The sequence below is a fragment of the Pan paniscus genome, chromosome 11 (assembly GCF_029289425.2).
Source record: "Pan paniscus chromosome 11, NHGRI_mPanPan1-v2.0_pri, whole genome shotgun sequence".
In the NCBI taxonomy this organism is placed as follows: domain Eukaryota; kingdom Metazoa; phylum Chordata; class Mammalia; order Primates; family Hominidae; genus Pan; species Pan paniscus.
This window is the reverse complement of record NC_073260.2, coordinates 119,801,512-119,823,986: the sequence shown is the minus strand read 5'-3', so window position 1 is coordinate 119,823,986 and position 22,475 is coordinate 119,801,512. Positions and strand designations below refer to the sequence as shown.

At 43.2% G+C, this 22,475-nt stretch overlaps 1 protein-coding gene across 6 annotated transcripts in view; it reads right to left on the bottom strand.

The window, feature by feature from the left end:
• Nucleotides 1-8,746, bottom strand: part of AK3 (adenylate kinase 3) — a 67,562-nt gene extending 58,816 nt beyond the window's left edge. For 3 of the 6 annotated variants that reach the window (XR_010109172.1, XR_010109173.1, XM_034967092.3), the window contains exon 1: nucleotides 7,702-8,092. Coding sequence is in view for 3 of the 6 variants with exons in the window: in XM_034967092.3 (XP_034822983.1) it covers nucleotides 7,702-7,852 (151 nt within the window). In the remaining 3 variants the exon portion in view is untranslated. Of the gene's footprint in view, nucleotides 1-95; nucleotides 1,174-7,701; nucleotides 8,093-8,725 lie in introns of those variants that run through there. The other 3 variants (XM_057298773.2, XM_034967093.3, XM_063594500.1) reach the window with 3 other exon arrangements.
• Between the last annotated feature and the right edge of the window lie 13,729 nt (nucleotides 8,747-22,475).

Here is a 22,475-nt window from a genome sequence, read left to right as displayed (position 1 = left end):
AGGAAATTAGTTAAATCATAGCTTTACACCCAATCAAGGGCTTTAAAAAAAAACCTTTCTCAAATAATAAACACTTGAGTCAACAAAGTGGTTACCTCTGGGAAGCAGGAAGGAGATGTGCATGGAAGGGGAACTGGAGGGCCCCCAAAGTCCTTGTTTCTCTCTGGTGATGGGTAAATCATGTTCATTTTATTCTTCTTCTAACCATACACAGACCTTATAATACTCTGATGCATGGAATATTGCACAAGAATTATATTAAAAATGAAAACCTCCCTTGACCATTGTTCCTCCCTCTCACCATCACTCAATCTCTCTCCTCTTCAGTGAAGCATCCAGAAAGAGTTCCTGTTCCAGGTCTATACTCCCCTTCCCATTCACTCTGCTTCGGACAAATTCTGATTTTGACAATTACATAAATGCCCACCTGGGTCCAGCCTCATCTTATTTCTCCTCCTCCCTCATCCTCCCCATTGGCACTTCACCCTGAAACAACACCCCCAGCAAGGAGCTCTACATACATGGATCCTCCTAGCCTTTACTCAAGCCGCATGGTAAGCTCTTATTGATTTTTCAACACACATCCTAAAAGGCCCTTCATGGTCAAGTGTCCCTCAACCTCCTAGGGAACTGGAAGTTCCCCCTCTGGACTTCCAAATGTCACAGACTTGTCTCTATTGAGACACACATCACTCCAATGACTGTGTTTACAAGTTGTTATAGACGGAATTATGTCTCCCCTAAATCTGTATGTTGGAACCTAACCCCCAGGGTGACTATATTTGGAAATAGGGCTTTAAAGGAGGTAACTAAGATTAAATGAGGTCATAATGGGAGGGCACTAATCCAATAAGCCTGGTGTCTTTATAAGAGGAGAAGGAGACATCAGGGTTGCCTGCTTACAGAGGAAAGGCCATGTGAGAACAAAGTGAGAAGGCAACTAGACAGGCGAGGAAGAAGGGCCTCACCAGAAACCAACTCTGCCAGTGCCTTGGTCTTGTACTTCTAGCCTCCAGAACTATAAGAAAATAAATTATGTGGTTTAAGCCCCCCTAGTGTGTGGTATTGTGTTACGACAGCCTGAGCTGACTAATACACATGTCCATCTGCCCTCCTGCCCCCATGCCCACACTCTGTGAGCACCTAGTGAAATCAGTTGCTTTCTGTGTCTCCACTACCTAGCACATATCTGATGCTTAAAGGATCCACGGATAGTTGCCTGAATGAATGGTTAGATGGACAGATGGATGAAGAGATGGATAGATGGAGAGACAAGCTCCCTGGATTCTACTAGATTCTAGCCATGGAATTTTAAAAGGCCTAACTTATTTTGTTAAAAAATACCAATCTAGCAAAAGCCTACATTCTTTGAGACAGTATTCATGACCAGGCTTACCTTTTAAAAATTGTTCTTTAAGTTATTTAAACAAACTATGGTACACCCATAAGATAACAGAAAAAGAGAAAACAACCCAAATGTTCACCAACTTATGAATGGATAAATAAAACATGGCCCATCCATAAAATGGAATTGTATTCAGCGATAAAAAAGAATGAAGTAGTAAACATGCTATAGTGTGGATGAGCCTTGAAAACACTAGGCTAAATGAAAGAAGCCAGTCAGAAAAGACCACATATTGTATGATTGCATTTGTATGAAATGTCCAGTATAGAAAACTCAAAAGAGACAGGAGGTGAGTTGGTGTTGCCAGAGGCTCAGGTGGAGGGGTGTGGGGTAGGAACAGAAGTGACTGCTAATAGGTATGAAGTTTCTTTTATGGGGTGATGGGTATGTTCTAAAATTGATTATTAAAGAAAAAATATTAATTTTTTAAAAGGTTGGGCACTGTGGCTCATGCCTGTAATCCCAACACCTTGAGAGACTAAGGAGGGAAGGATTACTTGAGGCTAGGAGTTCATGACAAGCCTGGACCAACATGGTGAGACCCCATATATATATATACATATATAAATATATATATACACATATATAAATACATATATACATATATAAATATATATATACACACATATATAAATATATATATGTGTGTGTATATATATATATATTTTTTTTTGGAAACGGAGTCTCGCTGTGTTGCCCAGGCTGGAGTGCAGTGGCATGATCTTGGCTCAATGCAACCTCCACCTCCTGGGCTTAAGCCATTCTCCTGCCTCAGCTTCCCAACAGGTGCCCGCCACCATACCCAACGAATTTTATTTTGTATTGTTAGTAGAGACGGGGTCTCACCATGTTGACCAGGCTGATCTCAAACCCCTGACCTCAAATGATCCACCTTCCTCGGCCTCCCAAAGTGCTGAGATTACAGGTGTGAGCCTCCATGCCTGGCCAAAAAAATATTTTAAAAAGAAAAAAATTTTTAAAAGAAAAAATATATTAATTTAAAATTGATGAAGGCCAGGTGCAGTAGCTCACGCCTGTAATCCCAGAACTTTGAGAAGCCGAGGTGGGTGGATCGCTTGAGGTAGGAAGTTCGAGACCAGCCCGGCTAACATGGTGAAACCCCATCTCTACTAAAAATACAAAAATTAGCTGGGCATGGTGGCTCACAGCTGTAATCCCAGCTACTCAGGAGGCTGAGGCAGGAGAAGCACTTGAACGTGGGAGGCGGAGGTTACAGTGAGCCGAGATCGTGCCACTGCACTCCAGCCTAGGCAACAGAGCGAGACTCCATCTCAAAGAAAAAAAAAAAAGTTGATTTTGGTGATGTCTGCACAACTCTATGAATATATTAAAGTCCACTGAGTTTTATACTTTAAATGGATACATTATATGGTACGTTAATTATATCTCAATAAAGCCATTAGAAAAAAATGAAATGGGGCACTCCATATGCAAAGCAGTATTGTTAAAGGTATAAAACAGTATATACAGCATGCTATAATCTGTGTTTTAAAAAACACATACACAAAGAGAAGCATAGGTAAACATTTGATTGTATAAGCATAAAATATCTTGGAAGAATCTTTTCATGAAATATCCTTTTATATTTTTGGAATTGCCCATTACAAATTAAATGTTTTACCATTCCAAAAAAAAAAAAAAACACTCCGCTTTGCCATCAGTATCATTCTAATTATGCATGCTTATGTGCCACAGGTGTACATAATAATGTTTTGAAGAAATATAGAATCCAGGGACTGGCAGAAGTCTTGAAGATTACTACATTCATCTCCCCCATCATATAGATGAGAATAAATGAGATTCATAAGGTTTGGCCGTCTAGTCTAGGGTTATGTCTCCTTTTTTTTTGAGACAGGGTCTCACTCTGTCACTGTGAGTACTGTGGTGCTATCACAGCCCACTGCAGCCTCGAACTCCTGGGTTCAAGCAATCCTCTCGCCTCAGCCTCTCAGAGAGCTGAGACTTCAGGCACGTGCCACCACATCCAGCTAATGTTTTTATCTTTTGTAGAGACGGGTCCTCACCATGTTGCCCAGGCTAGTCTCAATCTCCTGGGCTCAAATGACCCTCCAGCCTTGGCCTCCCAAAGTGTTGAGATTACAGGCATAAGCCACCACACCTAGCCAGGGTTATGTCTCTGAGAAGCACTATGCTACAGTGCAGTTTCTCAGACTAAGCAATCACACTTCAACCTCACGATTTCTACCATAGTTGAACTATTATTCACTATATAGTTTTTCTTTACTATATAGTTCTTTACTATATAGTTTTTCTTTACTATGTAGTTCTTTACTATATAGTTTTTCTTTACTATGTAGTTCTTTACTATATAGTTTTTCTTTACTATATAGTTCTTTACTATACAGTTTTCTTTAAAGTGACTTAGCTTTAAAAATTAATAGCTATAATTTTCATGAAATACAGCTTTGATGTGCTAGATTTATGTCTGTTTCAATTCTGCTTTGAAATAAATGAAAAGTTTTTGTCTATCTAAAATGTCTATCTCATGAATCTCATCGTCTAATTCATGTCTATCTCATGAATCTCAATGTGGGAAATACTGCATAGAGAAAAGAGTATTTAACGCGGAGAAATCTACGTTTTCACCCTAATCCCCCAATAAATACTGTTTACTATCAAGCAAGTTCTCCTGAACTCAGTCTCCTCATCTCTAAAAGAGAGGTCTAACTCTGAGAGGCCGAGGCGGTTGGATCACCTGAGGTCAGGAGTTCAAGACCAGCCTGCCAATACGGCAAAACCATCTCTACTGAAAATAAATTAGCTAGCCACGGTGGTGCAAGCCTGTAGTTCCAGCTACCTGAGTTGGGAAGCTGAAGCAGCAGAATCGCTTGAACCCAGGAGTTGGAGGTCGCAGTAAGCCGAGATCGTGCCATTGCACTCCAGCCTGGGCGACAGAGTGGGACTCTGTCTCAAAAAAATAAAATACAATAAAAGAGAGGACTGGACTAAATGTCTTAAGGGCAGATTCAAGTTCCCTGACTCCAAGTTTCAGTGATGACCTACAGTTATTCCAGCTTTGCTACTGTCAATGAGTTGCCTAAAGTTTCCAGTGTCCTTATCATATCTCCTGGGATGATTTTAAACCTTAGCTATAAAATACAGCCATGGGTTATAAAATATAGCACCCTCATGAAACAATGACTGGAAACTAAATTGGCACAATCCTTCTGTTGTATTATTTGATAGTACCATATTTGTAGAAATTCCATACTAGGAATTTATTTGAAAGAAATAAGCAAAGATTTGCCAAATGTTTATGTGCAGGGATAGTCATAACAGTATTTATTACAACAAACAATAGTTAACAACATACGCGTCCAATAAAAATGTTTAATAACTATACAACTTTGATAAAATTAAACATCTTTTTTTTTGAGACAGAGTTCCGCTCTTTTCACCTAGGCTGGAATGCAATGGCGCCATCTCGGCTCACTGCAACCTGCGCCTCCCAGTTTCAAGTGATTCTCCTGCCTCAGCCTCCCAAGTAGTTAGGATTACAAGCGCCCACCACCATGCCTGGCTAATTTTTGTATTTGTAGTAGAGACAGGGTTTTGCCATGTTGGCCAGGCTGGTCTTGAACTCCTGACCTCTGGTGATTCACCCACCTCAGCCTCCCAAAGTGCTAGGATTACAGGCGTGAGCCACCCCGCCCAGCTTAAACATCACTTTTAAGACGCTTAATGATGTGTGAACATGCTCACTATAAATGAGAATAAAAAAGTAACCTATCATTTACAATATGACAATTTGTTTTTAGAATACAACCATTTTGCAAATACAAATGCAACAGAAATAAAAAAGAAAAAGAAAAAAAAAGAATAAAATAAAATGCACCCAAGAGTTAATTATAATCATCTCTGTGTGGCAAGGCAGAATTATGAGGGATCTTAATTTACCTTTTTTACATTTGCATGAAATAGATATAGTTTCCTTCTTTTATAATAAATATGCTTTACTTTTTTTTTTTTTTTTTTTTTTTTTTTTTTTGAGACAGGGTATCACTCTGTCTGTCACCCAGCTTGGAGTGTAGTAGCACAATCTCGGCTCATGACAACCTCTGCATCCCGGGCTCAAGTGATACTCCCACCTCAGCCTCCAGAGAAGCTGGGACCACAGGCGCAAGCCACCATGCCCAGCTAATTTTTTGTATTTTTGGTAGAGACGGGAGTTTCCTCATGTTGCCTAGGCTGGTCTTGAATTCCTGACCTCAAGTGAACTGCCCGACTCAGCCCCCAAAGTGCTGGGATTACAAGCATGAGCCATTGCGCCAGGCCTCCTCTGCTAGACTTTGGTTAACCTGACACCAACCAGTAGCAGTATCTGGGACTGTTTAATGTTACCTAACTACTTCAATATGTCGCATTAACAACATTTAGCAAGCAAGTCAAACAACCTTTGTTCTTTCTTTTTTTTCGAGATGGGGTCTTGCTCAGGCTGGAGTGCAGCGTTGCAATCTCGACTCACAGCAACCTCCGCCTCCCAGGTTCAAGCGATTCTCTCTCCTCAGCCTCCCGAGTAGCTAGGATCACAGGTGCCTGCCACTGCGCCCCGCTAATTGTTTTTGAATTTTTGATAGAGACGGAGTTTCACCAAGTAGCCCAGGCTGGTCTAGAACTGCTAAGGTCAAGTGATCCACCCGCCTTGACCTCACAAAGTGCTGGGATTACAAGTGTGAACTGGTTAAATAAATCATACTAGATTCAGAAAATACATACTACAAAAACAGAATGAAATGGATTTGTCCGTTTTCATGTGAAATATATCCCAGACACAAAGTGAAACCACACTAGTGCAGAGTATATACACATAGTGTGCTCACATATTACATACAAGAAAAGATACACGTTGGCCGGGCGCGGTGGCTCACACCTGTAATCCCAGCACTTTGGAATCCGAGCCGGGTGGATCACGAGGTCAGGAGATGGAGACCAGCCTGGCTAACACAGTGAAACCCCATCGCTACTAAAAATACAAAAAATTAGCCCGGCGTGGTGGCATGCGCCTGTAGTCCCAGCTCCTAGGGAGGCTGAGACAGGAGAATTGCTTGAACCCAGGAGGCAGACAGAGCAAGACTCCGTCTCAAAAAACAAACAAACCAAAAAGAAAAAAAGAAAAAAGGTACACGTATCTGCGCTTAAAAAGTAAACCTTTCTAGAAGGAAACTCTGCTCCCCTCCGAAGAATGGGACTGAGGTAGGGAACGAAAGAGGGCGCTGTTTTTTATGCTATGCACGTCTATCCTGTTTGCTATCCTCACAAAAAAAAAAAAAAAAAGGAAAACAAAAGTAAAAGGCCTTGTGTAAGCATTATTTCTATGTAAATGGGTTTCAAAATGAGTTTCAAAACGGGTTCTATTTTGAAAAGTAAGGTCAACATTTTTTGAGAAAAAAACTCCTGCTACTAGCTTTTCAAAAACAACCCTCTTAAGAAGGAATTTACACACCACAAATCCACCCATTGTATAGTGTAGATTCTTAACTGCCTTTCGTGCCGAGCTGTAAGAATTTATTTGGCATGAGAAACAAAATATTTTATATAACCATGCACAAGAATAGCCTTCGTGTCTACGAAATCTAAGGATATCAAAATGAGATAATTTTATGACTGCAACAAGGGTAAATACTACTTGGCCTTGGGAATATGGGGGAAAGGTCAGAACTACAAGATCTCATAGAGCTTAACCACACCAAAAAAGAAAGAAAAAGAAGAAAGAAAGAAAGAAAGAAAGAAAGAAAGAAAGAAAGAAAGAAAGAAAGAAAGAAAGAAAAAAGAAAAGAAAAGAAAAGAAAAGAAAAGAAAAGAAAAGAAAAGAAAAGAAAAGAAAGAAAAAAGAAAAGAAAAGAAAAGAAAACAGAACGAGCAAACTCTAGCAGGGCTAATGACAGTCTTCCAAATGCACCAGCACGTTGAATAAGCTGCAGCTCAGCTCGACGGACCCCCAAGAGTGGCTGCCACTGGGAAGACTTGGGCCTCTGAAACAAAGCCCGGTGGTTTCCTTTCATCTCTGAACTTCGAGCTTGACCTAACTTTCCAGTCCCTTCCCCCACCGCCACCCCATAACCCGCCCGAAGCGGCCCACGGAGGCCGGAGGTTTGGGGGCGCAGTCGCTCAGCAGCCCGAGGTCTCTGTCCCGGGCGGCGGGAGGGAAACGCCGCGCCCGCAGCCAGGGACCCGCGTGCCCAGCTTCGGCCCCTCGCCCGCAAAGTCCGACCCGGGTGACAGCGCACGGCCGGCCCTGGGCCCACAGCTCCCACCTGTGCCCCGCAGCATGTTGCCCCGGAGCAGGTCCCCGCTGGAGAGGTGCTTCAGCTCGAAGTGTGTAGTGATGCGCGACGACACGGTGCCCTTGCCCGAGCCCGGGGCCCCCATGATCACCGCTCGCAGCAGCCGCGCGGACGCCCCCATGGCCGCAGACCGAGGCCCGCACGGCGCGGGCACCAGGGCTTTGGCCGGGCCTGCGCGCTCACCCGCTCGGCAGCCTGCGCCGGCCGGCTGGCAGCGCCACTAGCAGGCGGCTACTGCGGTTCCCCGGCGTTCCCGGAAGTGAGCCGACAGCCACTGGGGCCGCCCAGACTGCGCGGGACCCCGCTGTGGCGTCCGCCTCTCGGCGACCCCGGCGCAGCCCCCGCCCCCGACCAAGCGCCTGTTCCCGCCCAGCCGCGCAAGCCGCGCCGCCTCTGCGCTCGCTCGGCCGCCCAGCTCCCACCTGCGCCTCTCCGCGGCCCCTCTCCACCGGCCGGCTGGGCCCGGATCCCTTCCGCGCCCCTCTGCACCCACCCCCACGCGCCCTCCACTCAGCTCAGATCTACCTCCGCGCCTCTCCGCGACCCCGGAACCCCGCGCCCTGTCCGGCCCATTCCCAGCCGGATAGACCGCGCTCCCCTCTGTCGGACCTTGGCAACTCCCGCGCGCCCCCTCCCCACCTCTAGTCGCCCCTCGGAGCCGCTTGGTTTCGGAATCCACCCGCATCCACCCCTCCAACAACCCTTTCGTAGCCCTCGCCCCTAGTCCATAGCAGGCGCTGCCCTACCCAGTCCTTGCCGGACACACCGCGACCCCTTTCGTGCTCCCCTGACAACCCTTGTCCCCGCTCCACCTGGCGCCCACTCGAATCCGCCCCTCCCCTCTACCCCCCTGGACCGCCAGACCCCCCGCTTCTGCACCCACTCCCGCCTTCGCCCTTCCCTCCTCCTCCTCCTCCTCTGCTGCCGAGCGCCCTCTTCCCACTCCCTCTCTGTGTAGAATCACAGGGAGTGACGTTGAGCCGAGAGGGCCTACCTCATTTTACAGGAGAGGAAATCCAGCTTTCATTGAGTGAGACTCTGTTATAAATAACGTAAAGGAGTGTGTGAAACCGTGGAGGCAGGCTGTTGTAGACAGGCGGTCGGAAAGGCTGTGAAGAGATGGCATGTGTGCCGAGCGCTTAATTAGAATACGGAAGAGAGAGACATGGGCCCTTCCTATGTCCAGTTTTAGGGAAAGGCCCTAAAACTGGAGGTTTGGCATGTTTCAAGAATGGAAACAGAGGACAAAAACATTCGAGTGAGTATCATTTTGCCTGTAAAATGGGCATAGAGGAGTAGAATGGAGGAGTTAAAATAATGTAGTACTTAGTGCAATGCCAGCTACAGGGTCAATGTTCAATAATGGTTGTCCATTTATTATCATTGCTTTGTCCTGGGACACTATGCTAAGGCAGAAAGAAGCCTCTCTGAAAATAAAACACAGTTACCATTCTCCTCAGAGGTCCAGAACTGATTCCAAAGAAAATAGAAATGACTTCAGGGTGAGACAGTCAGTGAATCTTAGCTGAGTGAATGGATGGGGGATTTCAATAGGTAGACAGCCTGGTACTTAGAAAAGGCATTAGCCTTTATACTTTCTGGTGTGGAAAAGAAAGAAAGAAAATACATACCTTGTACATTTTTTTTTCTTTGAGATAGAGTTTTGCTCTTGTTGCCCAGGCTGGAGTGCAATCGGCTCACGGCAACCTCTGCCTCCCGGGTTCAAGTGATTCTCCTGCCTCAGCCTCCCGAGTAGCTGAGATTACAGGCACACGCTACCGCACCCGGCTAATTTTATATTTTTAGTACAGACAGGGTTTCTTCCTGTTGGTTAGACTGGTCTGAAACTCCCGACCTCAGGTGATCCACCCGCCTTGGCCTTCCAAAGTGCTGGGATTACAGATGTGAGCCACCGCGCCCGGCCTCGTTTTGTTTGTTTGAGACGGGGTCTTGTTTTGTTGCCCAGGCTGGAGTGCTGTGATGCGATCTCAGCTCACTGCAACCTCTACTTCCCAGGTTCAAGTGATTCTTATACCTCAGCTTCCCGAGTAGCTGGAATTACAGGCACCCGCCACCACGCCCAGCTGATTTTTATATTTTTCGTAGAGATGGGGTTTCATCATGTTGGCCAGGCTGATCTCAAACTCCTGACCTCAAATGATCTGCCCGCCTTGACCTCTCCAAGTGCTGGGATTACAGGCTTGAGCCACCCCACTGTGCCCAGCAGGGCTCATACATACTCATTACTAAGCAAGAAAGAATGAAAAGAATGAAAATAAATGAATTAAACATTGAATTCATGTAATTGGGAAAAGGACATCAAAATAACCCATGGAAAGCAGAGGAAGGGATGAAGTAAACAACATAAATGAAAGGATGAGAAAACTTGAACAGAACTAACTGAAGAATGAGCAAGTCTGGACAAGTACAACTTATGCAATACTGGAAAATCTGAAGGTGTGGATAAAGTACTTCTAATCTCCAAAGCTGGGAACATAGGAGGTTTCAGCTCCAAAAGAAACCAGAAAGAAAATCCTGGGGAAATTTGGTTTAGAAAAAAAAATGTTCAAACAAACAAAAATAGCTGAGGAATCATCCTGTCATTGCAGGGATGAAAAGCTGAGTGTCGTGGTCATATTAACAGGCCCACAAAACACCGATCAACTTTGGCTTTGCAAAAGGTTGTTGATTACAAATGAGTAACTGCCAGTCTGTGAAATCTCCTGGCAACTGTTCCTGGCATAGTCTTTTCGCCATTCACAGGCCTTTGTATGGATCTGTTCCTCACTGCCTACCTTGTTCCAACTGAAAAACACTGAGGTCAAATTCATTCAAATTCTAATTTAATGACCAAGTGTTTATACAGATTAGTTTGAAGCAAATAAAGCCCAGATGAGTTCTTTGCACATAGTAGGCACTCAATAGGGTTTTGTTGATTAAATACTAAGAATTACTGTTTTGTCACTTTTGTTTGTTTGTTTTTGAGACGGAGTCTCTCTGTCACCCAGGCTGGTGCAGTGGCGAGATATTGGCTCACTGCAACCTCTGCGTCCTGGATTCAAGAGATTCTCTTGCTTCAGCCTCCCAAGTAACTGGGACTACAGGCCTGCACCACCATGCCCAGCTAATTTTTGTATTTTTAGTAGCGGTTTTGCCATTTTGGCCAGGCTGGTCTCGAACTCCTGACCTCAAATGATCCTCCTGCTTTGGCCTGCCAAAGTTCTGGGATTACAGGCATGAGCCACCATGCCCGGCCTTTGTCACATTGAAGACTGAAATGTTTAAGTCTTCAGTGTACAACTCTACAATGTACAACTGAGGGGGAAATGATAGGCATGTGTCATGGGTTGAATTGTATTCCCCCAGGAGATATATTGAAGTCCTAATCCCCAGTACCTCAGAAGATGACCTTACTTACACATAGGGTCTTTGCAGACATAAGTAGTTAAGATCAGGTCATAGTGGAAGATGGTCAGCTCTTAATCCAATATGACCTGAAAACATAGCAGGAGAATGCCATGTGACGATGGAAGCAGATATTGGGCTTATACAGCTACAAGCCGAGGAACACCAAAGATTGCTAGGGACACTAGAAGCCAAGAGAAAGACACAAAGCTGATTTTCCCCTAGGATCCCTGGGAGAGAATAACCCTGCCCTTACCTTGGCTATGAATTGTAGTCACTAGAACTGTGAGAGAATAACTTTCTATTGTTTCAAGCCCCCTAGTTTGTGGTAATTTGTTACTGTACCTCTAGGGAACTAATACAGCTTGTTTCCAAGAAACATGTATATGTGTTTGTATGTTGCTTCACACTATGTGTTACCTAGGTGAGAACAAAAGAATAGGAGGGTTCATGTTTGAGAAATAATTACTAGGATTGTAGTGATTGTAGTAAGACAAAGAGAAGGAAGGTGCATCAGTTATCCACTACTATAAAAATCCACTCCAGGCCAGGTGTGGTGGCTCACACCTGTAATCCCAGCACTTTGGGAGGCCAAGACAGGAGGATCACTAGAGTCCAGGAGTTTGAGACCAGCCTAGGCAACATAATGACACCCCTCCTCTACAAAAAAAAAAAAAAAAAAAAAGAAGAAGAAGAACATTAGCCAGTGTGGTGGTGTGCACCTGTGGTCCCAACTATTTGGGAAGCTGAGGTGGGAGGATTGCTTGAGCCTGGAAGGTTGAGGCTGTAGTGAGCTGTGATCACACCACTGTACTCCAGCCTGGGCAACAGAGCAAGACCCTGTCTCAATAAATAAATGAATATCCTGGCTGGATGTGCTCACACCTGTAATCCCAGCACTTTGGGAAGCCAAGATGAGCGGATCACTTAAGGTCAGGAATTCGAGACCAGCCAGGCCAACATGGTGAAACCCCCGTCTCTACTAAAAATACAAAAAATACCTGGGTGGGATGGCATGTGCCTGTAGTCCCAGCTACTTGGGAAGCTGAGGCATAAGAATCACTTGAACACTTGAACCCGGGGGGCAGAGGTTGCAGTGAGCCAAGATCACACCATTGCACTGCAGCCTGGGTGACAGAGTGAGACTCTGTCTCAATAAACAAACAAACAAACAAACAAACAAACAAAAATTAGCTAGGCGTGGTGGTGCACACCTGTAATCCCAACTACTCAAGAAGCTGTGGCAGGAAAATCACTTGAACCCGGGAAATGGAGGTTGCAGTGAGCCGAGATCGCACCATTGCACTCCAGCCTGGGCGATAGAGTGAGACTCTGTCTCGAAAATAAATAAATAAATAAATAATATCTGGGGGAAGAATATTCTAGAGAGAAAAAGAACAAACGCAAAGGCCCTGAGGGTGGAGTGTGCTTGAGTTTCCAAAGAAGCTATTCTGCCTGGAACAGAGAGAGCAAGAAATGAAAGTTATTCAACAAGAAAACTCAGGGAGGTAGTGAGGGTCCAGACCTTACAGGGCCTAACAAACCACTGTGGCAAATGGTATTGTCTGAAGACGGCCACGACGCCCACTCCCAGTCCATGAGCTTATCTTCGACACTTCTCCCATCAAGAGGTGAGGTCCCTGTCCCCTCCACCTTTAACTGAATAGGCTTCTGTGACTGTTTTGACCAATTGAGCATGGTGGAAGTGATATTATGTGACTTCCAAGGCTAAGTCATAAAAGACAAAGCAGCTTCTGATTTGTTCACCAGGACACTCATTTTGGAAGCCTATAGCTGCCACATGGGGAATCTGACTGCCCTGAGGCCAACAGGCTGTAAGGAAGTCCAGATTAGCCCACATGGAGAAACCACTTAGGAACGTCCTGAGATGACATGGAGAGAGTAGTGCTTTATTCCCTGGGTGTCCCAACTCTAGCCATCTAACTGCACTTGCGTGAGACACCTCAAGCCAAAACTATCCAGCTGAGCCCTTCCTAAGTTCCTGAACCACAGAAGCCATGGGAGAAAATAAAGTGATCATGGTGGTTTTAAGTAATAATGCAAGTGAGAGAGGATGATGACTTGGGCTTGCTTGGTATAGGTGATGAGAGCTAGTTGGATTCTGAATACAAATATTCATTTCCTAGAAATAATCTCAAACTTATAGAAAAGTTGCAAATACAGTACAAAGATTATTTTTTTCTGAGCCATTTGAGATGCCCCATCATTCTTGAATACTTTCATGTATGTTTCCTACAATGACATTTTTGCATAACCACACTATAACTTTTAAAATAAGAAAAAAATCACATGACTAACATTTAATCAGACCTTTATTCAGTTTTCCCCAAATGTTCCACTAATGTTCTTTATAACAGAAGTTATGAAATCATACAGTAAATTTTAGTTGTGTGATTTTCAAGATCACACATTGCATTCAGTTTCCATGTCTTTATTCTCTTTCAGTTCTCTTTCAATCTGGAGTAATTCCTTAGTCTTTCCTTGACTTTTATGACTTTGACACTCTTTGTTCATTGTTTTGTTTTCTTTTTTAACTTCCCATACTATGCCAGTGTAATGACCTTGACACTCTTGAAGATTATGGGAAGGTTATGTTGTAGAACACCCTCTCTTTGAGTTTATCTGATGTTCTCTCATGATTCTATTCAGCTTATTCATCTTTGGTAGATAATATTACAGAAGTAGTGCTGTGATTTTGTTATGTTCTATCAGATGGCACATGATTTTAATGTGTTGCATTATTGATGATGCTAACTTTGATCACCCAGTTAAGGTGGTGTCTGCAGGATCTCTCCACTATGAAATTACTCTTTTTCCATTTGTAATTAACAAGTATTCTAGGCCCGGCACGGTGGCTCACGCCTATAATCCCAGCACTTTGGGAGGCTGAGGAGGGAGGATTGCTTGAGCTCAGGAGTTTAAGACCAGCTGGGCAACAATTCAAAAAAAATTAGCTGGGCATGGTGGCCCAGCCTATATTCTTAGCCTCTCAGGGAGTGGGTTGAGTGGGGTGCTGAGGTGGGAAGATCACTTGAGCCCAGGAGGTGGAGGCTGCAGGGAGCTATGATCGTACCACTGCACTAGAGCCTGGGCAACGGAGTGAGACCCTGTCTTTAAAAAAAAAAAAAAAATTCTTTGAGAGGGTAGTTGAAGTTCAGACTTTGTAAATACCTTATCTTTCATCAAACTTTTAATTTACTCACTATCTTACATTTATTTATATGGTTTCTTATTTTATTAAATTGGTTGTAAGCCATTGTCATTATTATTTATTTTGATGTTCAAATCATTTAAGATTTGGCTAATGGAATCTCCTTCGTGTTAGCTAGCATCTGTGTCCTTTTGGCATGTCCCCATTACTCTTTGTGCACTTCTTTACTTTCTGGCATAAGAAGGTCCAGGTTCATCTTGGACTTCCTAGACCCAGCAACACATTGAAATGGCTGAGATCAACCATTTCTCCAAGAATCCCTGGTTTCCTTTAGTGGAATATGGAATTTAGAAACTGAGGCCCGTGCATTCAGTGTGCTCATTACTATTAATGTGTTGATGCTTTAAGGCCCTCTCAGAGGACAGGGCTAAGGAATATGTAAATATGTTTGTATTCATTTACACACACGTTTACATCTACATTTATTTCTATGTTTATCTATGTATTACTGAAGCCATGAGTTTACATTGATACCTTCATTTCTGATCTAATATTCTAGGATTTATTTTCATTTTTTCCCTTCCATCCTTCACTACAATCCTAGTCTTGTCTTCTCCTCATATATTGAAGCCACCAATTTTAATTTAATTTAATTTTATTTTTTAGAGACAGAGTCTTACTCTGTCACCCAGGCTGGAGAGCAGTGGCATGATCATACCTCACTGCAGCCTCAACCTCCTGGGCTCAATTGATCCTACTGCTTCAGCCTCCCAAGTAGCTGGAACTACAGGCACATGCCATCACTCCCCACTAATTTTTATTTATTTATTTATTTTTAATTTTTTTTAGTAGAGACAAGATCTTGCTATGTTGGCCAGGTTGGTCTCAAATACCTGGGCTCCAGGGATCCTCCCACCTCAGCCTCTAAAATATTGGGATTACAGGTGTGAACCACTACATTCAGTCTTCTTTTATTCTTATCTACCTAACACACAGTAACACATTGCTTCTGGATTTTGAGTTAGTGTCTCTAACAGACTCTCATGTCCTACATTTATGATCAGTCACTCTGTGTATACCCAACCTTCTATCACCACTGCCTACCCTTTCTTCATGCAGATGTCCTCCTCACCCCACTTGGGTTACAGAATTCCATGCCGACAATTCATCAGCCCGATATATGGACGCTGTTATCTGGCTGGGGCTCTGACACTCTATGCTGGACCAGACCACCGCCTCCAAAGACATCCTTCTCACCACTTCTGGGCTCTGACATCACAGGCCAGGCTGCTTATGACTATGAGCATTCTACTCACTCTGTGCAGACTCCAAAACCCTGAGCCACACTGTACTGCCCTCTACATGGAGACATCTTCCTCACTCCACTCAGACTCTGGCACTTGTGCTGGGCAGCTCTCCTCTGCAGATGCCCTCTTCTTGCATATATTTTAAATGTAGACCCAACATGAGTCCCTGGTAGATTTGATGGATTAAAGTGAGGGAAAAAAAGAGATTTCTCCTGAGCTACTGGGAGAATAGAATTGTCATTAGCTGAGATTGGGAAGACTATAAGAGAAACAGGTTGGGTGAAAATATTAGAGTTGTTTTGGAATAAGTTAACTTCGAGATACCTGTTGGACATCCAGGCAGAGAAAATAAAGAAGGAGGCAGATGTATAAATTTTGACCACAGGGTAGAGGTCCAGGCTGGAGATATAAATTTGAGGGTTGTCAATATGTTTAAATTTTTGAGATGGTACAAGCTCACTAGGGAGCAACTTTAGATAGAGAGGAGAAGTCTGAAATCTGAGTTCTGAGGTTCTCTAACATTTTGAGGTTGGAAGATATGGAAGAAACAATGAAAAAACCTGAAAGAGAGGGAGAGGCCAATTAAGAAGAAAATTGGGTGAGTATGGTGTCATGGAAGTCAATTGAAGAATGTGTTTCAAGAAGAATATGATGAAGTGAGTCAAATTCTGCTGATAGGTAGGACTGAGAAGTGATTGAAAATTATTTCTAGGCTGGGCACAGTGGCTCACTCCTGTAACCCCAGTACTTTGGGAGGCCGAAGTGGGCAGATCAGAAGGTCAGGAGTTTGAGACCAGCCTGGCCAGCATGGTGAAACCCTGTCTCCACTAAAAATACAAAAAATTAGCCAGGCATGGTGGTGCCTGCCTGTAGTCCCAGCTACTCAGGAGGCTGGGGCAGGAGAATTGCTTGAACCTGGCAGGTGGAGGTTGCAGTGAGCTGAGATCGTGCCACTCTACTCCAATCTGGGTGACAGAATGAGACTCTGTCTCAAAAAAAAAAAAAAAAAAAAGGAAAAAAAGAGAAAAAAGAAAATTACTTCTAGTTGTCAAAAAAACCCCTTATGAAATAAATTACATTTCATTTACAATTTATAGATTTTAAAAATGAGGATAATTTTGCCCCAAATTCCATAATTATTCAGCAGCTAAATTAGTGATTTCAAATTGTACTGGATGCATATAGGAAATGCTTTCTCTGAGGAGAAACTTCTGGGAGTAGAATTCAAATTATCCAGACAAGGATATTAGAGAAAAAAGAAAGGTAAGGTCTAGACAAAAGTCAAGGAACAGAACAGAGAAGGTGGAACTCAGATACTACAATGTCATATTGTTTAACACTTTGCAAAAGAAACAGAAGAGGGAGCCTTAGAGCTAAGACAATTTTATTAGGACGTTCACTTGGAAGGATAAATAAGAATATCTGAGAAAGACGGACAATGAGGAAGCCTGTACCATAAGAAAATAATATTGACACATATTTTAGTTTATTCTATGTCCTCCTCACCCCACTTGGGTTACAGAATTCCATACCGACCACTCATCAGCCTGATATATGGACACTCTTATCTGGCTGGGGCTCTGACACTCTATGCTGGACCAGACCACCCCCTCCACAGACATCCTTCTCACCACTTCTGGGCTCTGACATCACAGGCCAGGCTGCTTATCGCTATGAGAATTCTACTCACTCTGTGCAGACTCCAAAACCCTGAGCCACACTGTACTGCTGTCTACATGGAGACATCTTCCTCACTCCACTCAGACTGGCACTTGTGCCGGGCAGCTGTCCTCTGCAGATGCCCTCTTCTTGCATATATTTTAAATGTAGACCCAACATGAGTCCCTGGTGGATTCTGTGCTGCTATAACAAAATATTGAGACTGGATAATTTATAATGAAAAAGAAACATATTGGCTCACAGTTCTGGAGGCTGAGAAGTCCAAGATCAGGTGCTAGCATCTGGTGGGAGAGAGAGAGAGAGGGAGAGAGAGACAAAGAGACCATGCCTGAAAGCCCCTTTATTAAGGCACTAAACCCACTCAGGAGGGTGGAGCCCCGTGGCCCAAATACTTCCCAAAGATCCCACCTCCCAACACTGTCTCAATGGCATAAATTTCAACGTAAGTTTTGGTGGGGACAAATGTTCAAACCCATGGCAGCACATGAATAAAACAGAATAGAAAATCCAAAAATTTTAAAAAATAAGAAAACCCAAAAATAAACTTAATGACATCTGGAAATCTAATAAGTGGTAAATATGCCATCTCAGATCAACAGAGAAAAAGAAGACCTTCTTAATAAATAGTCCTGTGATAAATGGGTAGCCAGTGGAAGAAGATACAATCTGTCTTAGTCTGTTTTCCGTTGCTATAACAGAATACCTCAGACTGAGTAATTTATAAAGAAAATAAGCTTATTTAGCTCGTGATTCTGGGGGCTGGGAAGTCCAAGAGCAGGGTGCCAGCATCGGGTAAGGGCCTTCCTACTACATCATAATATGACAGAGTGCATCACATGGCAAGAGAGCAAGAGCATGTCAACCTCTCAGGTCTCTGGTCTTCTTATAAAGCCACCAGTCCCATTATGGAGGCCCTACCCTGATGACTTTATCTAATCCTAATTATCTCCCAAAGGCCCCACATCCAAATGCCACCAATCTATAAATTTGGGAGTTACATTTCCAACACATGAAATTAGGAGGACATGTTCAAACAAGAGCACCATCATATCTGTTTTTCCACGTAAGATAAATTCCAATGGATCAAATATCTAATTTTTTGAAAGAAGTAAAGCTATATAAATACTAGAAGAAAATATGATGAAAATTTTCTGTAATCAAGAAATTGGAAACACTTTTCTAACTCTAACTCAAAATCCAGATGCAATACAGGAAAAGACCAAAATTTGAAGTATACAAAACAACAATAACATTTTTGCATAGCAAAAGACGTCATAAGCAAAATTAAAAGATAAATGACAAACCGGGAATATGATTTCCAATTTATGTCATAGACAATGGGTTAATGTCCAGTAATGTGTTCTTCTCGGGAGTGGGGGTCAGGAGGATGTTATCGCATTTGCCAATTTCCATAGAGTAAATACTCCACCATAGCCAGTGTTAACTTGCCAATATAATATCAGCTGCACTAATGCTACATCAGCGGGACTGCAAAATTCCTAACAATTTAACAGTCAGCACTTGCAAGCTGGCACTAGCCAGCTTTAGCACACTGCTGCAAATATTCCTAATATATGATGGGCTTCTAAAGATGGAGAAGGGAAGGAAACCCATCCTATGGAAGATAGGCAAGAGATACAAACACTTTGCAGTTCACACACACACACAAAATGAAAATAAAGGACCTTTAAATATATGAAAATGTTGAATCGTACTACCCGTAAAATAAATGCAAATTTAAACTAAAATGAGATACCATTTTTCAACTATCAGATTGGGAAAAAATCTCAAAGTTCGACATATAATGTGTTTACCAGGCGGTGAGGAAAGAGGCACTCATATTTTGCTGGTGGGAATGCAAAAAATGGTACCATCCATGAGGAGGGTGTCAGCCTTAAGAATGAAACTGAGGTAAAATTAGTATAAATCAAAAGTGTATTTGGGCCAAATTCGACTACTTTAATTTCGGAAATATATGTTCAAGTTGCCCTGAAATATATGCTCCAATTAGCAGCAGTTACAAGTGGGTTTCCAAAGGAAAAAATGGGGTGGTTCCTAAATTGAACATGAGCTATTGGTTGGCTATACATTATTCTTTGTATCACTAATCCCAAGAACATGAATATAATGGGTGAAGGCCACATAGTGCAATTTATGATAGCATTTTAGGTAATTTATCAGCTAGTCTGGAAACTACAAGGAAGGAAAGAAAAAACTAAATGCCTTTAAGCAGGCTGGGTGCAGTGGCTCATGCCTGTAATCCCAGCACTTTGGGAGTGTGAGGCGGGTGGATCACTTGAAGCCAGGACTTTGAGAACCAGCCTGGCCAACAAGGTGAAACCCCATCTCTACGAAAGAATACAAAAATTAGCCAGGTGTGGTGGTATGCACCTGTAATTACAGCTCCTCGGGAGTCTGAGGCACAAGAATTGCTTAAACCCAGAAGGCAGAGATTACAGTGAGCAGTGACGACTGCACTCCAATCTGGGTGACTGAGCAATACTCTGTATCAAAAAAAAAAAAGAGAGAGAGAGAGAGGGAAGGAAAGAAAGAGAAAGGAAGAAAAAAAAGAAAGAAATAAAGAAAAGAAAAAAGAAATTGCCTTTAAGCAGCTGCCCTGGTGAGGGAGAGGATGACACCCGGGAAAGGGGGCAGGCTGTGATTGAAGACTCATTCTTTTTTTTTTTTTTTTTTTTCTTTTCAAGACAGAGTCTCCCTGTGTCACCCAGGCTGGAGTGCACAGGTGCGATCTTGGCTCAGTGTAACCTCCGCCGCCCGGGTTCAAGCGATTCTCCTACCTCAGCCTCCAGAGTAGCTGGGATTACAGGCACCTGCCACCACGCCCAGCTAATTTTTTTATTTTTAGTGAAGACAGGGTTTCACCATGTTGGCCAGGCTAGTATTGAACTCCTGACCTCAGGTGATCCACCTGCCTTGGCCTCCCAAATTGCTGGGATTATAGGCATGAGCCACCATGCCTGGCCTGAAGACTCATTGTCATGTCTCTCTGGTCCTAATAAATTTTACATACGTCACATTCTTCAGATTGCTCTGAGCTACTTTTCTTTCTCAAGGGAAATTTGGCAAAATCTAGCAAAATTTTATATACCATTTATCAATTGATCCATCTATCTCAAAAATACAAAAAGACATATACATAAGATTATTCAGTGAGCACTACTTTTAATAGTAAGAGACTAGAAACATCCCCAAAGTTCATTCAGCACAGAATGATTGAATAAAACTGAGATTCATTAACATAGTAAAATACTGTGCACTTGTAGAACCCATAAGAAATATCTGTGGCATGATTGCCAGTGAAAAAAGTAGGGTGGCAAAAAATAAAGGTAATATTCTACCATTTAACTAAAGGGAGAAGAGGATATGAATAGATCCTTATACTTACATTTTTTAAACCAGAATAACAAGCCAGGCAAGGTGGCTCATGCCTGTAATTCCAGCATTTTGGGAGGCTGAGGTAGGTGGATCACCTGAGCTCACGAGTTGGAGACCAGCCTGGGTGGCATGGTGAAACCCCATCTCTACCAAAAATACAAAAATTAGCCGGGCGTGGTGGTGTGCATCTGTAGTCCCAGCTACTCAAGAGGGTGAAGTGGGAGGATGGTTTGAGTCCGGGAGGCAGAGAAATAGAAAAATAAAATGAAAATGAACAACAAAAAACCCTGACTACCAGGCTGCGCGTGGTGGCTCACGCCTGTAATCCCAGCACTTTGGGAGGCCAAGGCAAGCGGATCACCTGAGAGTTTAAGACCAGCTTGACTAACATTGAGAAACCCTGTCTCTACTAAAAACACAAAAGTAGCTGGGCATGGTGGCACATGCCTGTAATTCCAGCTACTCAGGAGGCTGAGGCAGGAGAATAGCTTGAACCCAGGAGGTGGAGGTTGCAGTGAGCAGAGATCGCACCATTACACTCCAGCCTGGGCAACAAGAGCAAAACTCCATCTCAAAAAACAAAACAAACAAACAAAAAACCTTGATTACCTCTAGGAGGAGAAGGGAATAGAGAGCTGAGGCACAGGGATGGAGGCCATGTGTCTCTGAAGATTTCACTTTGTTAATTGTGCAACAAGGTTTCCTTCCTTCCTTTCTTCCTTCCTTCCTCTCTCTCTTCTTCTTTCTCTATTTTTCTTTCTTTCTTTCTTTCTTTCTCTCTCTCTCTTTTTCTCTTTCTTTCCCTTCCTCCCTCCCTTCCTTTCTTTTTCTTTTTTTCTTTTTTTTTTTTTGAGACAAGATCTCACTCTGTCATCCAGGCTGGAGTGCAGTAGTGCAACCTTGGCTCACTGCAACCTCCACTTCCTGGGCTCAAGTGATCCCCCCCACCTCAGCTTCCCGAGTAGCTGAGACTACAGGTACGCACCATCATGCCCGGCTAATTTTTGTATATTTTGTAGAGAAGGAGTCTCGCTATGTTGCTTAGGCTGGTCCCAAACTCCTAAGCTCAAGCAATCCACCCGCCTTGGCCTCCCAAAGTGCTGTGATTACAGGTATGAGCCACCTCGTCAGGCCCATTTTCTAAAACATTTAAAAAAGCAACTCCTGAAAGTCAAAGGCAAAATAAAACAAATGAAACTGGTTGTGTAATGACCAGTTCTATTTTTATAAATTGTGACTGCTCTCTGATTAGCTCATAGAAATCTAAGTACAGGTAGTGGCTTCCTTTGTAATGGAGGTAACCCATGTTCTGAAGTTTTTTCTCTTGGAATTTTCTACAAATCTCACATATCTATTTTTGGCGTTCCTGACAGATGTCAGATACTGTAACCTTGGCCATAAAGCATACTTCCTTGGTTAGTTTCTCTTAGCCTGAGGCATTGCTTGTCCTCTGATACAAAACATCCCCCACCATAGCACTGACTTCCCTCCAGAAATGAGACATCACGTTATCCTATTAATGCCCCATTAATTCACAGGCTGTGGCCCATACAGGGCATTTCTATCCCAGATCCCACGTATAATGTGTTAACAGAAAAAAAAAAACAAGCTGTAAAATGTTTTAAAGAGGTTTAATCTGAACCAATATGTGTGACCATGGCCCCTGGAAACACAGCCGCAAAGCAGTCCTGAGGAAGTGAGCCCAAGGTAGTCGGTGACAGTTTGGTTTTAGACATTTCAAGGAGACAGGGATTACAGGTAAAGACAAACCAATACATGGAAGA